This window comes from Mytilus californianus, unplaced genomic scaffold (assembly GCF_021869535.1).
Source record: "Mytilus californianus isolate M0D057914Y unplaced genomic scaffold, xbMytCali1.0.p SCAF_2, whole genome shotgun sequence".
Classification (NCBI taxonomy): domain Eukaryota; kingdom Metazoa; phylum Mollusca; class Bivalvia; order Mytilida; family Mytilidae; genus Mytilus; species Mytilus californianus.
In genome coordinates, this window is record NW_026262668.1 from 60136133 (window position 1) to 60158586 (window position 22454).

The 22454-nt window shown below is 31.9% G+C and overlaps 1 protein-coding gene and 1 long non-coding RNA gene across 2 annotated transcripts; both read right to left on the minus strand.

Annotated features, from left to right (window-relative positions):
- Positions 1-819: 819 nt before the first annotated feature.
- LOC127730151 (uncharacterized) lies at positions 820-12564 on the minus strand. The gene is made up of 3 exons (XR_007994977.1): positions 12447-12564; positions 10343-10477; positions 820-1027 (listed from the first exon to the last, which is right to left on the minus strand). It is a non-coding gene; the product is annotated as an uncharacterized LOC127730151 (long non-coding RNA).
- A 3909-nt stretch (positions 12565-16473) lies between these two features.
- Positions 16474-20871, minus strand: LOC127730148 (uncharacterized). Its single transcript, XM_052238354.1, has 3 exons — positions 20775-20871; positions 19657-19791; positions 16474-16681 (listed from the first exon to the last, which is right to left on the minus strand). Exons 1-3 carry the CDS (start codon positions 20848-20850, stop codon positions 16569-16571), a joined length of 324 nt encoding a protein of 107 aa, XP_052094314.1. The 5' UTR covers positions 20851-20871; the 3' UTR covers positions 16474-16568.
- Positions 20872-22454: the final 1583 nt, after the last annotated feature.

Below are 22454 nucleotides of genomic sequence, written 5' to 3' on the forward strand. Positions count from 1 at the left end.
GGAAGATTCTTGATTGTCGACACAGACCTTCACAACCAAACTATTAAGAATTTCCCAATTGAATTCGCTATTTGCTATTACAAATGAATCTTGAATCATTAATATTAGGATCAGTTTTTTTTTTATTGATTATTGATTAATGATTAATAAAAAGTGTCATGCATATTAAAGTGTGCCATTGTATTCGTACTGTTGTGGTTTCAATGAGCACAAAAATCCTAGGTGTCATATCAAAAGAATTCTTTTTCTACGAAATATTGATTGCAATAACGTCAATCATTTAACATTAACAATGTTAATCGGAACAATCAATTGGAAATCATAATCATTCTTCTATTATCTGCCTTATACATATACCTATTTGCATGATTTAGCTTACATGGGCTGAACAATCCCTGAGTGTCTTCTCTTGTATATTGTTTTGTAATCAGTCAACGCAAACCAACTTGCACACAATTATTAACACCCGCCCGGTCTCATCAGGACTATTACTGTTGCGCCGAAGTTGTCATTGGCACTTTCGTCGAAATTTATTCCAGTATCGGCAATACTCACCTTTCAAAATGTTAGGTTCAATTAGCGTCTACCCTGTGCAATGCAACAATAAATGTGAATAAATATCCGACGCTTTCTTCTCTATGTCTCTTTTTCCCCTCACTCTTCTCTATGTCTCTCTTTCCCCCTCACACTTCTCTTTACATCCTCCCTTTCCCAAAAAATATATTAATATTTACCAAGAGCGAGAATTCCGACTAAATCGGAAATTAAGGACAAATCTTTCTACAAAAAGACAAATATTAAAAGAAATGTGTAGCAGTTGTAAAATTTATTGCATTAATTTTATTTAAAGTCATATTTCTATTCTTCATATATGTAAGATATTTATTTCGTTTATCAATCTGTAATAACTGCTGCTAATTGAATGCTATGCAGCAAGACATGTGACCTTCACAAATATTTGCATGTGGTTTCGATCCTACACAGTGGTATTCACAAGAGCCTCCTTGTGCCTGGCAGTCTTTCTCTTCTGTAAATTACAAATAACATACATGTGTTGCTTAATAACATTTGTGATCTGTAAAGTTACACATATAATGGTTTACTTTTACAAATTGTTACTTGGATGGAGAGTTGTCTCATTGGCACTCATACCACATCTCCTTATATCTACATCAATACAAAATTGACGACAAAAATTCTTCAAAATTAAATTCTGGTATTTCTATTTAATGCAAATTATGAACGGCGTAGTATAAAAGTATAACGAACTCCAAGGTAAATTCAAAAGTGGGAGTCCGTTAAAACTGACAAAATCAAACTTTATCAACCAACGAAACAAGTGGAAAACAAGTGTCATATTCCTGACGTGGTACAGGCACTTTCCGAAGAAAACGGTGTTTATACCTGGTTTTATTGCTAGCTAAACCTAGTATCATCGGGAAATGGGGAAGGGTGTCCTATTTCATATAATTTAAGTTGAAATGTTTGATGCATTTCTAAGCTACACAACAAACTATAGGAGCAGAAGATTAAGATGATCTTAAGGTTGTTATTTTTACTTATTGCGCATGTGGTACAGTACAATGTGTACCGTTAAAGTGTTTACTACCACTGGACATGCGTTGATACCTCTTGTAGAGGATGGTTCGTTTTCGATGGTATCACCCGCCCAATAATAAATTAATTATAAGATCTATTTTGTTACATCTTGTGATCCGTTTATTTGGCAATCGCCAATGGCAGTCAGCAGGGTTTTAGAACTTCAGATGTTCGACCTGCTAGTCAAATGCGTTTTGTTAAGATATACTTTTTCACTTATTTGGTCTTTTGGAAAATGTTGTTTGTGCTGTATTTAGACCCCTCTACCAAGAAATTTGATTTACATGCACACGTATAAAAATTGCGGTTTTTATCCAACGCAATCATAGGTTTGAACGTTGTTTTCAATGTAGACTTGTATATATATATATAACTCGAAATGTACTGAATTGTAATCGACCGTAGTCTTGACCGTACTTAAAAGACTTAACTTGTTCTCAAGCAGTCTGATCAAGTCTTAACCTGGGAGAAAGAACCACAGTTTAATAGTTTCTTTGCATATCAATATAGCAATAAACATATTTACAAACAAAGCAAAATGAAGATATAAATCTGTTGTACTCCTAACACAAAGTACATGATAACTGTGAGCTCTTTGGAAATTTAACTACTCTACTATTTTAAACAATATAATAAAAGCTGAAATGAATTATTTTTGTAAATACTTTTTTATGCAAAATAAGATATGCAATTTAGCAAATAAAGCAAAGCTATCCCCTCAATTTAGACCTGTTCTTGATCAGTTCTCAACCAGTTTTTAATGTCTGAACCATCCTCCAACAAAGGTATTCAAAATACTGACCAAAGTTCTTAATAATACTAATATCAACTCCAAGTCATAATCAACCAGCTGTTTATTTCTATTTTCTCAATCTTGAATGTGTCACTTACAATAATTTTTTCAAAAATAAAGTACTTTCCTATGCTTTTTTATGTCTTATTTTCAGTAAAGAGTTTAATAAGAATACATTCATGCCCACACTTTAACAGCACCACATATTCAATATATGAATATATAACCATGCAATTAGATTACTAATATTGCTACAAATGACATGAATTAATTAAATCACTAATGTAAGGTAAATTTCGTTGATTTAACAGGATGCAGACAAATTCAAATCGGCTATAGAAAACTAAAACAGAAAGGTTGATATGCTTTATACAAATCATTTCCTTGACAGGTACAGTCTAATGAATAATATTAACCCCTAAATTAGACATAAAAAAGTTTGTTTTAACAGGAAGTAATTAAAAATCCAGAAAACCATTCTATGACCAGGTATAGAAAATTAATAAAATTAGATTTAAGGCATATGTCATTGATAAAGAAATACAACAACACAAGAAACAAATGATATTTCTACATTACTATTTTACATAAATATTCAGTATGAAATATCAACAGTAGTATATAACATTAAAGTTTAATATTTTCATTTTTTATATGATTTTAAAACATGTAGAATTTATTAGCAACTTCCTGTATTTTTCATTTTTCCAATCCAAAGATCACCTATTAAAACAATGATGTATCTTTGAACTACAAATTTGAATCATCAATGTCCACCTGTGACATTGAATTTAACAGTTACCATGATGGCAATTTGTTATTTAGCCCAGCAGGTAAAAATATGTAGTTCACTCAGCAACGTATTGTTTATTACATCTTATAATTAACAAACATCTGATGTCAGATCTACAGAATCCTGGTGACTCTGTAGATTATGTTCGCGATGTGTTTAAAGAAATAAGGATATTAGGGACGTCAAGTTATCATGCTAAATATAGAGAAAGGAAAGCTGGATATATTCTATATATTCTAAAACATGAATTGCACTTTTGTATATATATTTATATATAACAAAACAACAGCTATAGAACACGTTACATTCGATGTACATGTATATAATGAAAATTTCAGATAATACACATGAAATTGGGGTGTTTTTGATTAATTGAAGAAATTCATAAATTGGTTACGGTAATGAAAACAGCAGCATTGGTGGTTTGACTTCTTAAGTTTAACAGATTCCACGGACTTCTATAACAGAAATCAATTCATTGAACAATTTCTATCTAAATTTGTATATGCATAATATATATCATTGTCCATGGAACGCCAAAACTGTCTTATTATGACCATTTTCATTATATGATGTGCATTTACCTTTATATGATGTGCACTTGTCATTATATGATTTGCAAACACCTTTATATGATATGCAAATATCCTAATATGATGTGCAAATATACTTATATGATGTGCAAACATCCTTATATGATGTGCAAATATACTTATATGATGTGCAAATATATTTATATGATGTGCAAAAGTACTTATATGATGTGCAATGGTACTTATATGATATGCAAATATACTTATATGATGTGCAAATATCCTTATATGATGTGCATTTTCCCTTATATTATGTGCAAACATTTTTATATGATGTGGTTGTGTCATTATATTATGTGCTTGTAACATTATATGATATGCTTTAAAATTTCATCATTGTTATGGTCAATGAACAGGAATACGATTAGAACGATAACTGTCTAACTCATAACTGATTCCGATCTTCTTCTCCGGAATTACTATAAACCCCGCTCAAATTTGTAGATATCGTTTGGAAAATGGTTGAGATTTTAAAAGAGATAAACATTGGCACATTGGTACCTCGTTTTAAAGACGAAAAAATCACATCTTATATAATTGTTTGAAAACTGTCAAAATATGAATTGCAAAGATTAGGTTTATTTGATGGGTCTACAATAATGAATATACGGTTAAAGATATTGAATTATGGGTACTCGACTGTGTATTGAGCACCTGGAGTTCAAATATTTGATATACCAGAGGATATTCTGCATCTTCGTTTTGAATGCCAGTTAACTGTTTCTGATTTAGTAGCTCCAGCCTCGAATCAGCTTCCGAAAGTGTTTCCCTGCTGCGGCGAAAATATGGTAAAACAACTTTAATTGCAAAGACACTTATACCGGTATGTATATTTCCTCTTTGTGAATTGCCGCTTTATCTTAATTCAATTCCTATACCAATTAAATCACAGTCATTTTTAAAAAGTATTTCATAACAATAGCTATATAATGTTCTACTCATGCATACGTATAACGGTATGGATGATTGATTGAATAATTGGTTGATTAATTGGTGTTTAACGCGTCTTTCAGCACTATCGTGCTATTTCGAGGCGGTCAGTTTATATTGGTGGAGGAAGCCGTAGTACCCGGAGAGAACCACCGACCTTCGGTAGGAAAACTGACAATTATAGTCAATTTAGATTGGAGTCGAGCTTACCTGCCTTCTTGTGCAGGATACGAACTCACAACCTCAGTGTTGACAGGCAAGTGATACAGTTTTTCGACTATTTAGACCACTCGGCCCCGGTATGGATGAAAGGAGATATGGGATGAACTTCAACTAAGTGCATTACATTTGCGCACAGCTTTCTATTACGTTTTCGTGTATTTATTCTTCAACTAGACAGTAACCCGCAACATAAAAGGTTTCCTAGGAAGTCGCTCATGTTTACACCTCAAGACTCAAAACTCAAAAACTGTAGACAGGGCTAAGGATACCATTCATCTTTTGTTTTTTTTTCGGGGGGGGGGGGGGGGGGGGGGGCTGGGGGGGGGGGCATTATTTGTTTCAGAAAGGAAGCAATCAAAATAGTTTGTTTTCATTGAAAATATCTTTTCTATTTAGAGGCAGTTTCTTCTATTAGAAGTTGATACATAAATTTCAAGTATGTTCATTTTTTGTAAATTTTGCCTTGCTGATCATTTTAGCTGGTCATGTTTCTCTTTATATATTACTTTTCTCAAGATATTAGTAAAGAAAGACACAAAAATGGACAAAAATCAGACATTGAAAGGGTAATGACTCCTGTAAGGGACCGGTCATTTTTGTAAACTGAAATTAAAGTGACTTCTCATTCTTAACTTCAAGTTATACTTACACAATCATTTCAGTAAGGAATTGTGTTAATATGCACAGTTTAAGCCATTTTCAAGTGATAAAATAGCTATTCTATGAATCCGTTGCTAGGCAACCATCCATTCACCGAAACATAAAAAAATCATTATTTTTTCAAGTTTCTATTCAAAGGGCTATCAATTATATGAATATAAACATATTTGGAGAGGGGGCCAAAATGCCCCTTATCGTACCTTGTCCTTTGCGGCCGTATAATAGTATGGCGATGTCGTCGTCATCCGAAGACATTTGGTGTCCAGACAATAACTTGAGTATAGGTGTATGAATCTCTTTCAAATTGTACCACAAGGTTCCAGTCTACAAAAGGCAGTTTGGGGTTGGGTTTTGGGGTAATTGTCTTAACTAGTTAGGAATTAGGGGCCAAAAAGGGGCAAAAAACAAGCATTTTTCTTGTTTCGAGACAATCACTTGTGTATGCATGTATGGATCTCTATGAAACTGTACCACAAGGTTCCATACCAAAAAATTAAGTTAGGGATTAATTTTTGGTGTTATGGCCTCAAACATTAAGGAATTAGGGAACAAAAACAATACTTTTCTAATACTGTATAAAATGCTTATTTCTTGACCAATTTCAAAGGGGTTCAATAAAAAAACTTGAATTCTTGGATTTCTTTAATATGCTGAATCTAACCATGTAATCAGATTTTTGATTTTGGCCCCGTTTTTATATTGGTCCGAAATTGAGGTCAAAAGGGTCCAAAATTAATCTTTGAATAATTTCATCAAAAAAATAAAGTATTTGGTTTCTTTGATATGCCGAATCAAATCGTGTATTTAGTTTTTTTATTTTGAGCATCGTTTTCAAATTGGTTCACATTAAGGTCCAAAGGGTCCAAATTAAACTATGTTTGATTTCAACAAAAATTGAATTCTTGGGGTTCTTTGATATGCTAAATCTAACCATGTATTTAGATTTTGGATATTGGACCATGTTATAGGTAAATATCCAATTTCAATTTTATAAGATCTTAGACCACATTCATTCTGTGTCAGAAACCTATGCTGTGTCAAATATTTAATCATAATAAAAATTCAGAGCTGTATCAAGCTTGAATGGTGTGTCCATAGTTGCCTCAATTGTTCAGGGTTCGACCCACACCCTACACTTCCCCCTACAGTAAAAAATTATTTTGACTCGAAAGACATCATTTTTTTACGACTCGCTCCGCTCGCCTCAATTGTTAAGACCTCAATCCTAAGTTTCAACTTAAATTGAATGATGGTGTGGTAAATACCAATGAGACAATTACCAGCATATCCAAATAAATTTCCCTGAAGTCGCAAACAGCTTCCTCACTTGAAGTTCTAGATCCACTACTGACGCAATATTTTATACTTATAATAGAATAGCATTAGAAGTATAATGCATTTTTTTGTTATTACGAACAAAAGTATTGAGAAATGTGTGTGTGTGTTTGGGGGTGTGTGGGGTTAAATGTTTATATCTATGGGAAGTGGGGTCTTGAATTAATTTTCCTTCTTCAAGGTGGGGACTTAAAAAAAAGAGAGAAATTTCCATGTTTCCTCCCACCTTCTCCCCTCTTAATGAAAGAAAATGACCCTTAGTAGTTGATTTAAAATTTCAGTCATGTTTGATTATCTATTTGTTAATCTGTTCTTGTCTATACCATTTTGCAATAAAAGGTTACTCTACAGATAAGTTAGCAAGATAATAGGCAATAAAACAACAAAACTCATAAGAGCCCAAATTGCCCAAATGGAACCTTTACTGTAGAGCATATTCAGACTGTTTTCATTGCACCATTCTTTTTTTTTTTAATCTATTGTAGTTTTCAAGATAAACACAAAATATTAATAGCCACCGCCGCAAACTCAATATCCCCGAACTGAAACTTTATCGAAAAAAAATTATTTAAGGGTTCGGAATTTTAGAATGCTTGGAGGGACAAATATTTACAAAACATTATTTTTTACTTGAACAAATGTGTTAAAATTAAGAATACGATACTCGAGTCTTTATCCAAAATCAATATAAAAGGTAGGGCTATCTATTTGGACATTGCTCTAGATCGTGTATTGCTCACCATTTCAACTGTTTAGTTTCTATCTCAAAACTATTATTTAAAGCCAATTACCCCTACAAGGATTCATCGCCGGAATAAATTTGGTGGAAATAGAAATACATGTAGGTATAGATCTTGACATTTCTGGGCAGTTTTTTAATTAAAAAGTGACTTAATAATACTATTTCCCAATTATTTTCAATGGAAACTATGTGCCACTGTGACCAGTATCGGCAACCTATCAATAATAAATGTTAATAGTTAAAAGGGGTCTACTCATCATTAATCATATAGAGTTTCCAGACGTTTATTTTTGCAGTTTCAATGAAAATGATTTTTAAAAATTGACCTGTCAAATTCAAAGATTGACTCTGGTGGTATGATTTTTTACCAATCAGAACTAAATGAAGGTGAAGTGTTTTGTATAGGACTTTCAATACATTATTCTTGCAAAGATTTATTGAAATTGGCTGAGTGGTTTCAGAGAAGAAGGTGAAAATGTGAAAGTTTACGGACGACGTATGCTTAATGACGAGAATAGCTTACATGGCCTTACAGGCCTGTATGACAATAAAAGTTACTGTTGGAAAATTGGACTTTATTTTAAAAAAGATATTTTTAATATCCTCAATCCTCAAGCTTTAATATTTACGGAGCCTTGTTGGTCTTGAGATGTAAAGTCCAGCGCTGGAGATGTAAAGGAAATTTATATTTACAGCGCTGGACATTTTATCTACAGCGCTTGACATTGAATCTATATAGAGCTTTACTTTACTTCTGTAGCGCTTCACTTAAAAAAAATAACACAACTGTATATCTGTGTGAGACCAACAGGCCTCAGTAAACAATAAATTAATGCAGTTTTTTTATGTTCATTTAAACACCAATCTGATTAAAATACAGATCTTGTGTGTCCAAGCTTTAAATTTTGCTTACAAGGATCGGAAAACGCTCCATTATTTTCTGTTTTAAAGACCATTTGGGATTCTCTGGGTTTGTTGGATTGATACACACCTTCAAAGATTTGAAGGCTCAAATTTCATTGGCTGATGTGATAATTACCATAACAGAAAGTAAAATGGATTGGTGTCAGATCCTTGTAACCAAAGCTTTTTTTCATAATTGTTTTATTTTCCCCCTTATTTTCAATTGAAACAAATTATTTTTTCGCTTCCCTTCTGAAAATAAATAATAAATGAAAATTAAGTAATTTGGAATGAAACATTTACAAAAAAAAAATTCCCCACCTAAAAAAAGATGAATCAATGGTCGATACCTTATTCATGTTTGCAGTTCGATTCCATGAGTCTGGATGTGTATGTATGAGCGGCCTCCCACGAAACCTTTCATATTGCAGATTACTGTCTAGTTGAAGCACCGCCTCGGTGGTTTCGTTAAAGCGTGTTCGCCTCGAGAACGGTAGGTCGTGGGTTCGAACCCCGGTCGGACCAAACCAAAGACTTTAACATTGGTATTTACTGCTTCCTCGCTAAGCACGCGGCATTAAGAGCAATGACTGGTCCGCTCGGAATCAGAATAATGTTTCCGGGTGAGGTGACATGTCTTCCTGTGGAATGTTACCTTGTGAACTAGCACGTTAAAAAACCGGCTCAGCGTGTCGGTCTTGTACAAAGCAGGGTAAATATATATTACATATATTACATTAACGCGTCCTGAATATGCATATCAATTTGCGCTGGACGTTAAGCATCCATCCATCACCATCTAGTTGAAGCTGTAAAATAAATGCACGAAAACATAATAAAAAGCTGCGCGAAAATGTAATGTACTTAGTTGAAGTTCATCCCATATCTCCTTTCATCCATACCGGGGGGGGGGGGTTGATCATCAAAGATCATTTAAGTATATTTGCACATCATATAAGGATATTTGCACATCATATAAGGATATTTGCACATCATATAAAGGTGTTTGCACATCATATAATGACAAGTGCACATCATATAAAGGTAAATGTACATCATATAATGAAAATCGGCATAACAAGACAGTTTTGGCGTTCCTTAATTGTCAGATAAAATGAACCTGCAACTGTAATACAAATGATTGATTCAGCTAGCGATTAAAACCAGGTGTAATCCACCATTTTCTACGCACAAGTCAGGAATATGACAGTTGTTTTCCATTCGTTTGATGTGTTAGAGCTTTTGATTTTGTCATTTGATAAGGGACTTTCCGCTTTGAATTTTCCTTGGAGTTCGGTATTTTTTTCATTTTACTTTTTTGAAAGAAAATCAATTTGAACATGCAAAATGCAATGCAACTTTTTTTGCATATACATCATAAAAACTTAACATCAGTTTATTCTTGATAATGGTTCATGATTGGTACAGACCGGCGTCGAGTTTGGTTCAGATTTAAGTTGAGTATGGTTCAGACTTTTTTATATGGATATGAACTGGTAAAGTGAAGTTTAAATAGAAGTTCATAATGTTTTGTATGGTTCTGACTACAGTTTGGCAATGAGGCCTATTCATATGGGCGAGATACAAAAAATCAGTACAGTCACTGTATAAATACTGCCAATTTTAGACTCTAACGGTTTGTAGTGATACCACTAGACAAAAACATTTAATTCTTATTTAAAAGCAAAGTTGGGCGACTGTTTGCGAAAATAATATGTTCGAATGTACTTTCAGTTAAGGTTAAAGAACAAATAAATGTCAATTATAGTTACTAGCAGTTTTCCTGGCACAGCAAGACATAAATTTTCCTGCACATAACAACTCATAGTATTTAATGGCACCAAAACAACGTGCGAACGTCACATTTTGACACTTGCCCTGAATAGCATCACAACCTTCATCCGTGGCTGATAATGAAAAATTATGTCATTTAAATCATTTAATATAGATAATATTTTTACAAATGTTACAGATTGCGTTATTTGGATTTGAATTTTATTGTCAAGGAGAAGATATTTTCTAATCCGGGATAATAATTGAATGTATCAATCACCGGATAAACAAAAGAATTTTTAATTACATACCTTTAGTTTATTTTGTTTTGCGTACTTTGTGAACTTTTAAAAATTAGAACATAGCAAATTGCTCTCGACAAATGAAATTGTAGAATTTGATGTTCATTAATTGTGAAGAATGAATTAAATGATGTTCTTAGTAAGGTATTATCCTATAGGTTAGGCCTATTTACTGCTCAAAACAAAGAATTTCTATAAATGAGTTACAACTGCCCGGAAGCACATTTTCAGCTTGAACGAATTATTATTGATTAAAAGTTGAATTTTGATACAAACAAAAACTTTTTACTGGTGCAATTGAATTGGTGCCGTAAATGTTATTATGTAAATATTTATAACTTCTAAATTACAAAAAAAATACACCAAAGCAATGCAAAAAAGAAAAAAAAAAACTAACTTAAATTTTAATTTTTGTCTGATGCGCTTACTAAAACTTAGATTAATGTTAATGTAATCGCATTTGGTAAGAATAGTCTTATCCAATATACCGATTCAATTTTAACAGGAAATTATATTAACGTTTGAATTTCATATAAAAAGCGTTTTATTTGAACATTTAAATTTAGTTAATTAAGTAGTTATTTTATGTAAAGTAATGGAATACAAATGGTTGTGGAATACAATTTAGTTGTAACTCTGATTTTGATAAAATGAAATGTAAACAAACAAAAAGATAATTCTTCATTAAGTTATTACATAATTTACATGCATACTCATAATTAGGAAACTTATACAATTTCTATCATTTCATTGTACCGTTGTGTCATCTTATGTCAAAACACAATTTATGAAAATTTCCCAAATTAAAAGTAAGTTTTTACATCAATAAGACTAATCCACAAATGAAATGCCTTTAACGGTAGTCATACATTGATTATAAACATTGTATTGACAATGAAACAAATTCTTGATTAAAACCAATCAAGCTCTTTGAGCTCTTTACAATATTCTAAGTTTGTAAGAGAATAATAAACACTTTCTAACGCTCATGCTCATATTCAATCATGACGAAAAGGATTATCATTCTCACGACGGGTGCCACATGTGAATCAGGATCTGCCTACCCTTCCGAAGCTCCTGAGATCATCCCTGGTTTTTGGTGGGGTTTGTGTTGCTCAGTCTTTAGTCTTCTATGTTGTGTCTTGTATATAGTTGTTTTTTCTTGATCTTTTTCTTTTTTTGTTATGGCGCTATCAGTTTATTTTCGACTTATGAGTCAGAATGTCCTTTTGGTATCTTTCGCCTCTCTCTTACATATACTGACCTAAGCCTTTTTCTTCTCTGCATTAAATGTTTTTAATTGTGTTAGTTTTGGTCCGTATGTTTTTTTTACTCTTCAATGTTGTAAATAATCAAACATAACGTAATATAATAACATAAATAGGATATGACAATAAGGCCAATCTTTGGATGACTATATCACCTAGAAGATAGCCTTTCATATGTATTAATACAAACACATTGTTACATTATGTGTTTTTTTTAAATTTTATATCCGTTTACTGTTGTAATTATTTACACACGCAATTGTTTTTGCTGAAGGCTGATTACCTTTAACATGTTGTACACAAGTCAACTATATATGTTATATATAATAGAAAAATATGATATGATTCGATACAAATTTTATTTAGGACAAACAAAAAAGGAAAATGCTTACATGAAAACCTCGTTGCCAAATAATGTCTTTCTCTGTAGTTTAATTAAAAAACGAATAAAAAACATGAAGGATAACAAAACAAGATATAATTTTAAACTTAATCCGATATAACAAGTTCTTTTGAACATATGAAGTACTTACTTGGAGTAGCTGTTGCAATACCCACATAGTAGATTAAAAGAAAAACTCCTACAAACACATTCAGTCGGAACATTATTATCTGCATACGTGGTACAAATAATAATACGTAAATTTATATTGTAAATGTTTATATACCTTAATTCGGAGGTGTCCTAGGGGTTATTTACTATATCTTACAAAGAAATTGTACATTATGTTTTGAAGTCATGATATATAAATCTATACTCTGTTCATATCTTAAATTTCAAGAGTAGCAGCTATGACTGGAATCCATACTTTAGTAAAAATAAGTTAATTATCGTGTTTTCCTGGTCAACTGATTGAAAGGATACACTTAGAGTATGGATTTTCTGAATGTAAGATTTATTGATGTATATATATTTATATATACGCATAAAAATTAATCTCAACAGTGTTAGAATTAGATTTTTATGTTGACAATTTTTTTTTGTCCCTCAACGGGATTTGAACTCACACCTTTAATATATATATATATATATATATATATATATAAACAAGTCTAAATTGAAAACAACGTTCAAACCTATGATTGCGTTGGATAAAAACCGCAATTTTTATACGTGTGCATGCAAAACAAATTTCTTGTTAGAGGGGTCTAAATACAGCACAAACAACATTTTCCAAAAGACCAAAAAAGTGAAAAAGTATATTTTAACAAAACGCATTTGACTAACAGGTCGAACAACAAATGTTCTTAAAGCCTGCTGACTGCCATTGGCGATTGCCAAATAAACGGATCACCGATGTAATAAATAGATCGTAATTATAAATTTAATACTAAACAGAAAACAATAAACTTGCGGAAAAGATGGTATACCGCAAACGAAAGGTGCAAAGGTTTTTGTACACCATATCCGGATTTCGACAATTAATGTCTCTTCAGTGATGTTAGGAATCGAAACGGTATTTGGAAAGCCATACAATTTACCTCAATTTGGGATAGACTCTTGAATTTTGAGGAGTCAAAATAGGATGAACGGATCATATAAACCCGAAGGCAAATATAATACAAGCCCAAACGAAAAAATATAAACAAGTCTAAATTGAAAACAACGTTCAAACCTATGATTGCGTTGGATAAAAACCGCAATTTTTATACGTGTGCATGCAAAACAAATTTCTTGTTAGAGGGGTCTAAATACAGCACAAACAACATTTTCCAAAAGACCAAAAAAGTGAAAAAGTATATTTTAACAAAACGCATTTGACTAACAGGTCGAACAACAAATGTTCTTAAACCCTGCTGACTGCCATTGGCGATTGCCAAATAAACGGATCACCGATGTAATAAATAGATCGTAATTATAAATTTAATACTAAACAGAAAACAATAAACTTGCGGAAAAGATGGTATACCGCAAACAAAAGGTGCAAAGGTTTTTGTACACCATATCCGGATTTCGACAATTAATATATATATATATGTATGAAAGGATAAACGTAGTGTACGGATTTTCTAAATGTTAGATATATTGATATATATATATATATATATATATATATATATCTTACCTCCTATACATTTCTAGGAATATCATTGGTTAAAAGTAACCGCGTGGAGACCGTGTATATTTCATATTGACTAAGTAGGCGTGGTTTATTTCAATACACGGTTAGTAATGGTGTTACATCCCTTTGTAAAAACAACACCGTGTTGAGAAAATATCTGAAAGGTTTCAAAAACGAAGAAATTGATGATGAACGATTGAAGTAGATTCATTAAACACATTTAAAGCTAACAAGTTGTTATTGTTGGAATTTGTTTTTTTATAGACCAATGGAATTAAGTTCTTAATATTGAAAACTTGATCACTCTGATAGACCACTAGTCTAAATACCACATGTTAAGATAGTCGGTAGAATAAATTCGTTACACAGTTTGCTAGTTACCTAATACGATATATATGGGGTCAGTAAATTCCATATGTGGATCCGAGCATCGTTCCCACCTAATATAGAATTTACTGACCCCATAAATATCGTATTAGGTCAATAGCACACTATGTAACTAATAATACACACATGATTATGTCGGTCTTTTACCCTCCCCCGAAATGATGTCCATATTAAGTGATTGAATTGGCTTTTATTTACCATTTTAAGGCTAAAGACGAAAACTGTGTAAATGCCCTGCGGACAATATTAAGCTAGAACACTTTATTCCGACATATGTTGTGCTTTTCAAGTACACATGATGCAAAATTTAAGGCCGGTATGTTCACCCTTCACCTGTTTCCTTGTAAACCTGTGATGTTTTTTTTCAATTGGAGAATGCTTTCTCATTCATAACAAGGGCTACAATAATTACAAATCAACTCAGAATTGCTTTTCCAGCTCAGATAAGTGCAGCCCGCATATACAGTTATTGCAAATAGGATTTTATTAACTACAAACCAGTTAATGTTCAAGCATATTATTCATTTCTCCTCTTAAAAGGTCAATTCCTTGTAAAATGAGTGTTGTAAAATTTATAACTATGGGCAAACAGGTGTAAAAACTGCTTTCATGCTACAACTTATCATTATCAAGTTCCAGACCAAATATAGAAAATTGACGAAAACAATCCGTGTACAATGAGTGTTGTAAAATTAATTATCCGCAGAGAGTAAGGTACTGACGGCATATGTAAAAAATACCTACACGTGCAAGCTACAACGCAACATTATTGAGCTTAAGTCCTAATTTATAACATTTCGCACCCATAGTAGCTAATAATAGTGTTGGAAAACTTTCCGTGTATAATCAGTGTTGAAAAATTCAAAACTATATGCAAACAAGCAATAGCTGCACGACAGATCTAACAATTTCTTATACACTACAACTCAAAATTATCAAGCGGCAGAACAAATATAAAGTCAGTTATAGAAACCAAGAAAACGTTGACGAAAGTTTTCTAGCCAATGTCTTACGGAAGGACTGACGGACGGAGTCGAGCGGTTAATAGACATGCATTCGTCGTTAGCAGTGAACAACAAAACCCCTTCTCACTAGTGTTGAATGTAAGCGTATTAATTAGAACATAAAATACAGCGGATTGAGATCGTCTTGTATCGATTATGATATTACAAAACGTCCACAAAATGCATACAATAAAAACAAGTACAAGAAAAGTACTTAACTGTGAAGTAATGGTATAATAGGTAGCAAAAGAAACAAAGCAAAATAAATGACATATCACACCGTTTCTGACAGCAAGACCAAAGTCCTTAACCTACTGCTATAAAAGCATATTCAATATTGGTTGTTGAACTTAATATAAGATTTCAAAAGTTTGATATATCAATATAAGTTTAGGAAACTTATAGTATCATTAGTCAATGAAATGATTTCTACTACAACAATCATTCAAATTTTTAGCTCATCATATAATGGATAGCATGAATAAGCCTTCAACCCTTCACATCTAAATATATTTGAATTGACCCCAACTCGACGCTATATAGTTACCTCAAGATTTTTGCGAAAAAAAATTTGCAAAATAATGCTATTTTTTGGTATTTTATTTACGTTAAATGGAAATAATTTTATCTTTCATGTGTGTGTGAATTTATGATAGAAGAACATCAGAGGAAAGAAGTCTATCAATTTTGTAGTTGCTAGGTATGATAGAATGTAATAAAGAAAGAATGCTAGTGAGAAAACGATTTATGGACGCCATAATGATTAAGTTGACTGTTATTGCATATATATATCGCAGATTCCCATTGATATGTTCCACCTGTCGTTGTCTTAATCCTGTTTCTCTTTTCTCCAGTTGTTAAATCACCAAATACAACTTATCAACCCTTTAGTGATAACAGAGGAATGCTCAGAATATACAATTGTTTGCTCTGGTCTGGTTGTAAACAAGTTTGTAGCTTTCTTCCCTCACTCTTCTCTCTACATCCTCCCCTTCCTCTGAGTCCCCTGCGTTAACAATACATTATTATTTACCAAGAGGGAGAACTATCGAATAAAATGGAAATGAAGGACAAACTTGACTAAAAAAAAACAAATGTTACCTTTTATTGCATTAATTTTATTTTGAGTCATATTTCTATTCATCTGTGTATTACAATTTATTCCGTTTTATCAATCTGTAATAAGTCCTAATAACTTCTGCTAATGGAATGCTATGCAGCAAGACATGTGACCTTCACAAATATTTGAATGTGGTTTAGATCCTACACAGTTGTATTCACAAGATCCTCCTTGTGCCCGGCAGTCTTTCTCTTCTGAAAATTACAAATAACATATATGTGTTGATTAATTAATATTCTATGATCTGGAAATTCATACATCAATACAAAATTGCCGACAAAAATTCTTCAAATATCAATTCTTGTATTTCCATTCAATGCAATTTACAAACCGCTTTGTATCCTGGGGGTCATATCTCATATAATTTGAGTTGTAAAGTTTGAGGTTTTCCTAAGCTACATAACAAATTATAGAAGCGAAAAGATTAAGTTGATATCTTTACTTATTGCGCATGTGGTGCAATACATTGTGTACTGTTAATGTTGTTACTACAACTAGCCATAAGTCGATATCCCTGGTAGTGGGCTGTCAGTTCTCGAGGGTATCACCAGCACAGTTACCAAAGTACTGGCATGAAAATACGAATATTTTGTTTAATTGAAATTTGCAGTTCAACATATTTTGAAATCAGTTTTAATTAAAAAATAATCTTCCTATACTGTTTAGCTCTAGTCGCTTGTTCGGTCTTAATTATGCATTTTGTCCTTTTTAGTTTTATCAGCTCTAAACATTTATGTTTGGTTTTGGGTTTTTAAACATTTTGCCTCGAGCATAACATTAATTGTTGAAATGCGCTTCTGGTGCAGTAAAATGGTTTCCGCTAATGTTTTTAATTACTGATATTGTACATAACCACATCTAATCACATGTTGATATAATTCTATATTTGTCAAACAGTTCATCATATTCCATAAGTTGAATAAAATGAAAGACTGTTGACACATACTTTTGTCTTCTTCTCATTTTCATTTTAACATTTATTTTTTCCAAGTTGACATATTTTTTAACGCTGCTTAAATTTAACATTGATAATGTCAACTTGGAACAGAGAAAAGCAAACTTATTTATTTGATAAGGGGGGATGATCTGATGTCCATATGTGATTCTTACTAGAATGTCCCACTGCATAACATACCTTACAAACAAATAGACGTCGGCAGTATTTTAATAAACTGTACTAATTTTTACTCGACCATTCTGATTAAATCTAAAATTCACTTGAAATTACTTGACGCCCATCGTACGTGTTACAATACTCGAAATGCACTGAACTATAATCAACCATACTCTTGACTATAGTGAAAAGTCTGAACTAGTTATCAAGGAGTCTGATCAAATCTTAACCCATTCTAGACCTTTTCTCGACCAGTTCTCAACCTAATGTCTGAACACCAAAGATATGAACCATAGTCGACATGAGGTCATAACCATACTAAAATCAATTCTTAATCGTAATCAGCCAGCTCTTCATTTCTATTTTCTCAATCTTGAATGAGTCACTTACTATAATATATTCAACAATTTAGTACTTCTATATGCTTTGTTTATGTCGTATTACAGTCAAGACTTTACTATGAATATATTCATTCATATTTTACCGACACATGAATATTTTGCATGCATTTAATAATTGATATTCTAAAAATGACACGAATAAAGTCGCAAAATAAAGGCAAAACGTGTTGATTTCACAGAAGGCAAACAAATTCAAATCAGCTGTAATAAAATTAAAATTATAATATTAAGGTTGATCTACTTTATAAAAAACAATTCCTGGACAGATAAAGTCCAATAAATAATATCTACCACTAAACTTGAGATAAAACACGTTTTTATTAACAGGAATACATTAGAAATTGAGAAAACCAGTCGCTGACCAGGTATAGACAATTAATGAAATTTAGGGTATAGGTCATTGCTATAGAAACCCAACAACACAAGAACTAAAAGACATTTTTACTTAATATTTTATATAAATTTTCATTATGGAATATAAATAGTAGTATATAACATTAAAGTTGGCAACCATGGGTAAATACAACACTATTCTATGTATTTCAGCTTATTTTTTATTAACTTATTTTTGTTTTGATCTATACTCGTACATCCTTTGGAAGAAATATATACCTAGACATATCATTTATTTTAATACTAATAATAATTTTGATAATTCTTTATTTGGTTATTTATAAAATGTAGAGTTTATTAGTCAATGATATTTACTAATTTTCAACTTTCTATATTTTTCATTTTTCCATTCCAAAGATCACCTATAACAACAATGATGTACCTTTGAAGTACAGATTTGAAGCATCGATGTCCACCTGTGACATTCAATTACACAGTCACCAGGATGGATATTTGTTAGTTAGCCCTTCAGTTAGAAATGTTTAGTTCACTCCGCAATATATTTTTTTTACATTTAATAAATGCCTAACATATGATGCTAGAACTACAGAATCCTGGTGACTTCGCATTTTTTTGTCCCGCGATGTGCTGAAAGTAATAAGGATATTATGGGCGTTAAGTCAAAAAGCTAAGTATATAGAAAGGAAAGTTGTCACAAGCAAGTGAATATATTCTAGAGATGTTAAACATGGCTTACAAAAATTAAGGTTAAGTAAAGTTAAGACATGAGTCGGGTTTGGTTTAGACTTCAATTGAGTATGGTTCATACTTTATTATATGGATATGAACTGGTCAAGTCAAGGTAAAATATAATAGAAAAACAAAGGATGTGTGGTAGCCATGCATGACACAAAATTAGTACATCCCCAGAAATAAACACAAAACGCAAAGGAACAGCGCTCCCATTGCCGCTCCCTACCCCCAAAGCCACAGTGAGGCCTCAAACATGCAAAACAATCCTCAGGTTTATTAAGTTTCAATAAGTTCATAATGTTTCGTATGGTTCAGACTACTGTTTCGTAATATCAAGTTATGTTCAGACCTTTTTAGAATGGTCGAGTAAAAATCAGTATCATAGTTACTGTATAAATATTGGCCATTTTAGACTTAGTACGGATTTATAGTAATACCACCAAACAACAACATTTTATTCTTTTTTTAAAGCAGAGTTGGACGACTTTATGTGCACATAAAATGTTCGAACGTACATTTAGTTAAGGATATAAAGGTTCAAGAAAGAATAAAAGTAAATTATAATTACTAGCAGTTTCCCTGGCACAGCAAAACTGATCAGTTCCTGCACATAACAACTCATAAAATTTATTGCCACCAGTGCAAGGTGCGATCCGTACATTTTGACATCTTCCCTTTATAGCAGCACAACCTTCATCCGTGGCTGACAATACAAAATTACGTCAAATAAATTATTTAATACAGATTATTTTGTTACAAATGTTATGCATTACGTTATTTGAATTTGAATTTTATGGTTAATGAAAAGATATCTTTTAATCCGGGATAATAATTACATTGATCAATCACCGGATAAACAAATGGCGTTTACTATTTTTACTTTTAGTAATAGGATCAGCCAATTTCTCCCTAGTACTAGATGTTTTCAATTGTGTTAGTTTTGTCTGTATGTTCTATTTATTCTTACACAAATGTTAAGTGTTGTAAATAATTAAATATCAACCTTTCACGTTTCATGAAATAGCAAACATACAAGAACACTGAACTAATCAAGTAGCCAATACTGTAATGTTGATGACAGAAATTGCTAAAAGGCTTTTTTTCAAACCAAAAGCAAAACCTTATTGATTTAAGACGTAATACAATAATATAAATAAGATATGACAATTAGGCCAATGTTTGGGTGACTATATCACCTAGAAGATAGCCTTTCATATGTATTAAAACCAGCGCATTATTACGTTATGCAATAATTTTTGTTTTGTACATGTATCCGTTTACTGTTGTTAATATTTACAAACACAATTGTTTTTGATGAATACTGAAGACCTTTAACATGTTGTACACAAATCAAATATATATGTTATATATAAAAAGAGAAATATGATTTGTTTCAATCGAAATTTTCAAGAAAAACGTAAAAGGAAAATACTTAAATGAAAAACCTTCATTTAATGTAAATAGATATCATTACACTCGTTTGGAAACAGTGACTTTCTCTGTAGTAAAGGAATAAAAATGATCAAAGATACCAGGGTTATACTTTTGTATGTCAGACTAGCGTTTCGTCTACAAAAGACACATCAGTGACGCTCGAAAAAAAAAACACATAGAGGATAACAAAACAAGATCCAATTTTAAACTTAATCCGATATAACAAGTTCCTTTAACGTATGAAGTACTTACTTGGAATAGCTGTTGCAATACACACATAGAAGGTTAAAATAAAAATTCCTACAAACACATTCAGTCGGAACATCATTTATCTGCATACGTAGAACAAATAATAGTACTTAGATGTATATTGTAAATGTTTATATACCTTAATTCGGAGGTATCCTAGGGGTTATTTACTATATCGTACAACGAAATTGTACATAATATTTTGAAGTTATGATAAATAAATCTATACTCTGTTTATATCTTTCAAGAGTACCAGCTATGACTGCAATCCATACTTTAAATACTTTTAATTGCTTACATCATTTGAACTTTGGCGGATAGTTGACTCATTGGCAATCACATCACATCTCCGTATTTTTATCTTTAGTAAAAATAAGTGAATTATCGTGTTTTCCTGGTCAACGAACAATTGGAAAGATAAACGTAGAGTAAGATAAAAACAACTATCAAATTAGTAGGTGTTGCATAACTGAAAAATGACGAAACTTCACAAACAAGACATATTAAACGTCTACAGATTTCTGCAACGATACCAACATGAAATATATACGAAAAAGATACTATTGTATCGTATTAAACGACTTTTTCGAATCAACACTTGAGTTTGGACTATGTCGATCTTTCTACTTCCCCGAAATGATGTGCATATACAATGCTTGGATTGGCTTTTATTTGTTATTGAAGGCCAAAAACGAAGAGTGTGTTAATGCCCTGCAAACAATCCTAAGACGGAAAACTTTATTTCGACATTTGTTGTGCTTTTCTAGTACAAAAGATGCAAACTTTAAGCCCAATCGGTTCATCCTTCATCAGTAGGATGTAGATATTACACATTTATTATTAATATGATTAACATTTAAGTTGTTTTGTTTAAATAAATGATTTTCAATAAACGACCCTCGTCCCCTTCGAAAAAAACCTTACATAAAATTATATATCATTAGGACAGCTAATTATAGATAAGTTTGTCTGTTGACCTCTCATACTGATATTTACATTATTAAAACACGTTCTTATGAATTCTATATGGGGAAATTGTATAAATGTATTTAAAAAAAAATCCATACAATTAAAAGTTGTTTGCGTGGATTTTGTCATATGTAGTAAACGCACCAATTCGAATTTTCCTTTTCCGTTTTATTGTTTGTTTTTTAAGTTTGAAGCAAATATGTTCCTACTGTCGTTTAACGATACAAAAAAGGGAAATAGGGTATAATTACCAATTAGACAGCTATCCATAAGAGTCTAAATGACGTGGATTTAAGAAATTATAGGTTTGCGTACGACTCATGACTATGTCAAGTTTGACAATACAAAATAAAAAAAAAAATCAAAAGAGAAACCAAAACACCTGAATTGTGCTAAACACAATAAAGAAAACATGCAACATACATCATCCAAAAAACAAATACTGAATGTCAGGCTTCCTTAATGGGAGAAACACCAAATGTATATGGCGGAGTAAAAAAATGTGTGTGATCGCTCAACCTTCCTCTAACTTAGGAAAATGGTGTGGCATAAAGACATAAGAATAAATCAGTTGGAAAGGGCTTAACTCATCAGATCGACGCAAAAAATAGAAAACATAAAAAAACCACAACGCAACGGTATATCAGTTACTGAGAGATACTAGTAGTTCAAAGTCAATTTCAGCTAATAAATTAACTGAATTTTCTCAGATTA

Excerpts from the sequence above, each read along its gene's own strand:
- LOC127730148 (XM_052238354.1), bottom strand. The coding sequence starts at position 20,850 with ATGATGTTCCGACTGAATGTGTTTGTAGGAATTTTTATTTTAACCTTC. Across the intron at positions 19,792-20,774 it reads TATTGCAACAGCTATTCCAA|CCACGGATGAAGGTTGTGCT; the intron begins GTAAGTACTTCA and ends TTGTATTGTCAG. Across the intron at positions 16,682-19,656 it reads CTGTGCCAGGGAAACTGCTA|AAGAGAAAGACTGCCGGGCA; the intron begins GTAATTATAATT and ends TGTAATTTTCAG.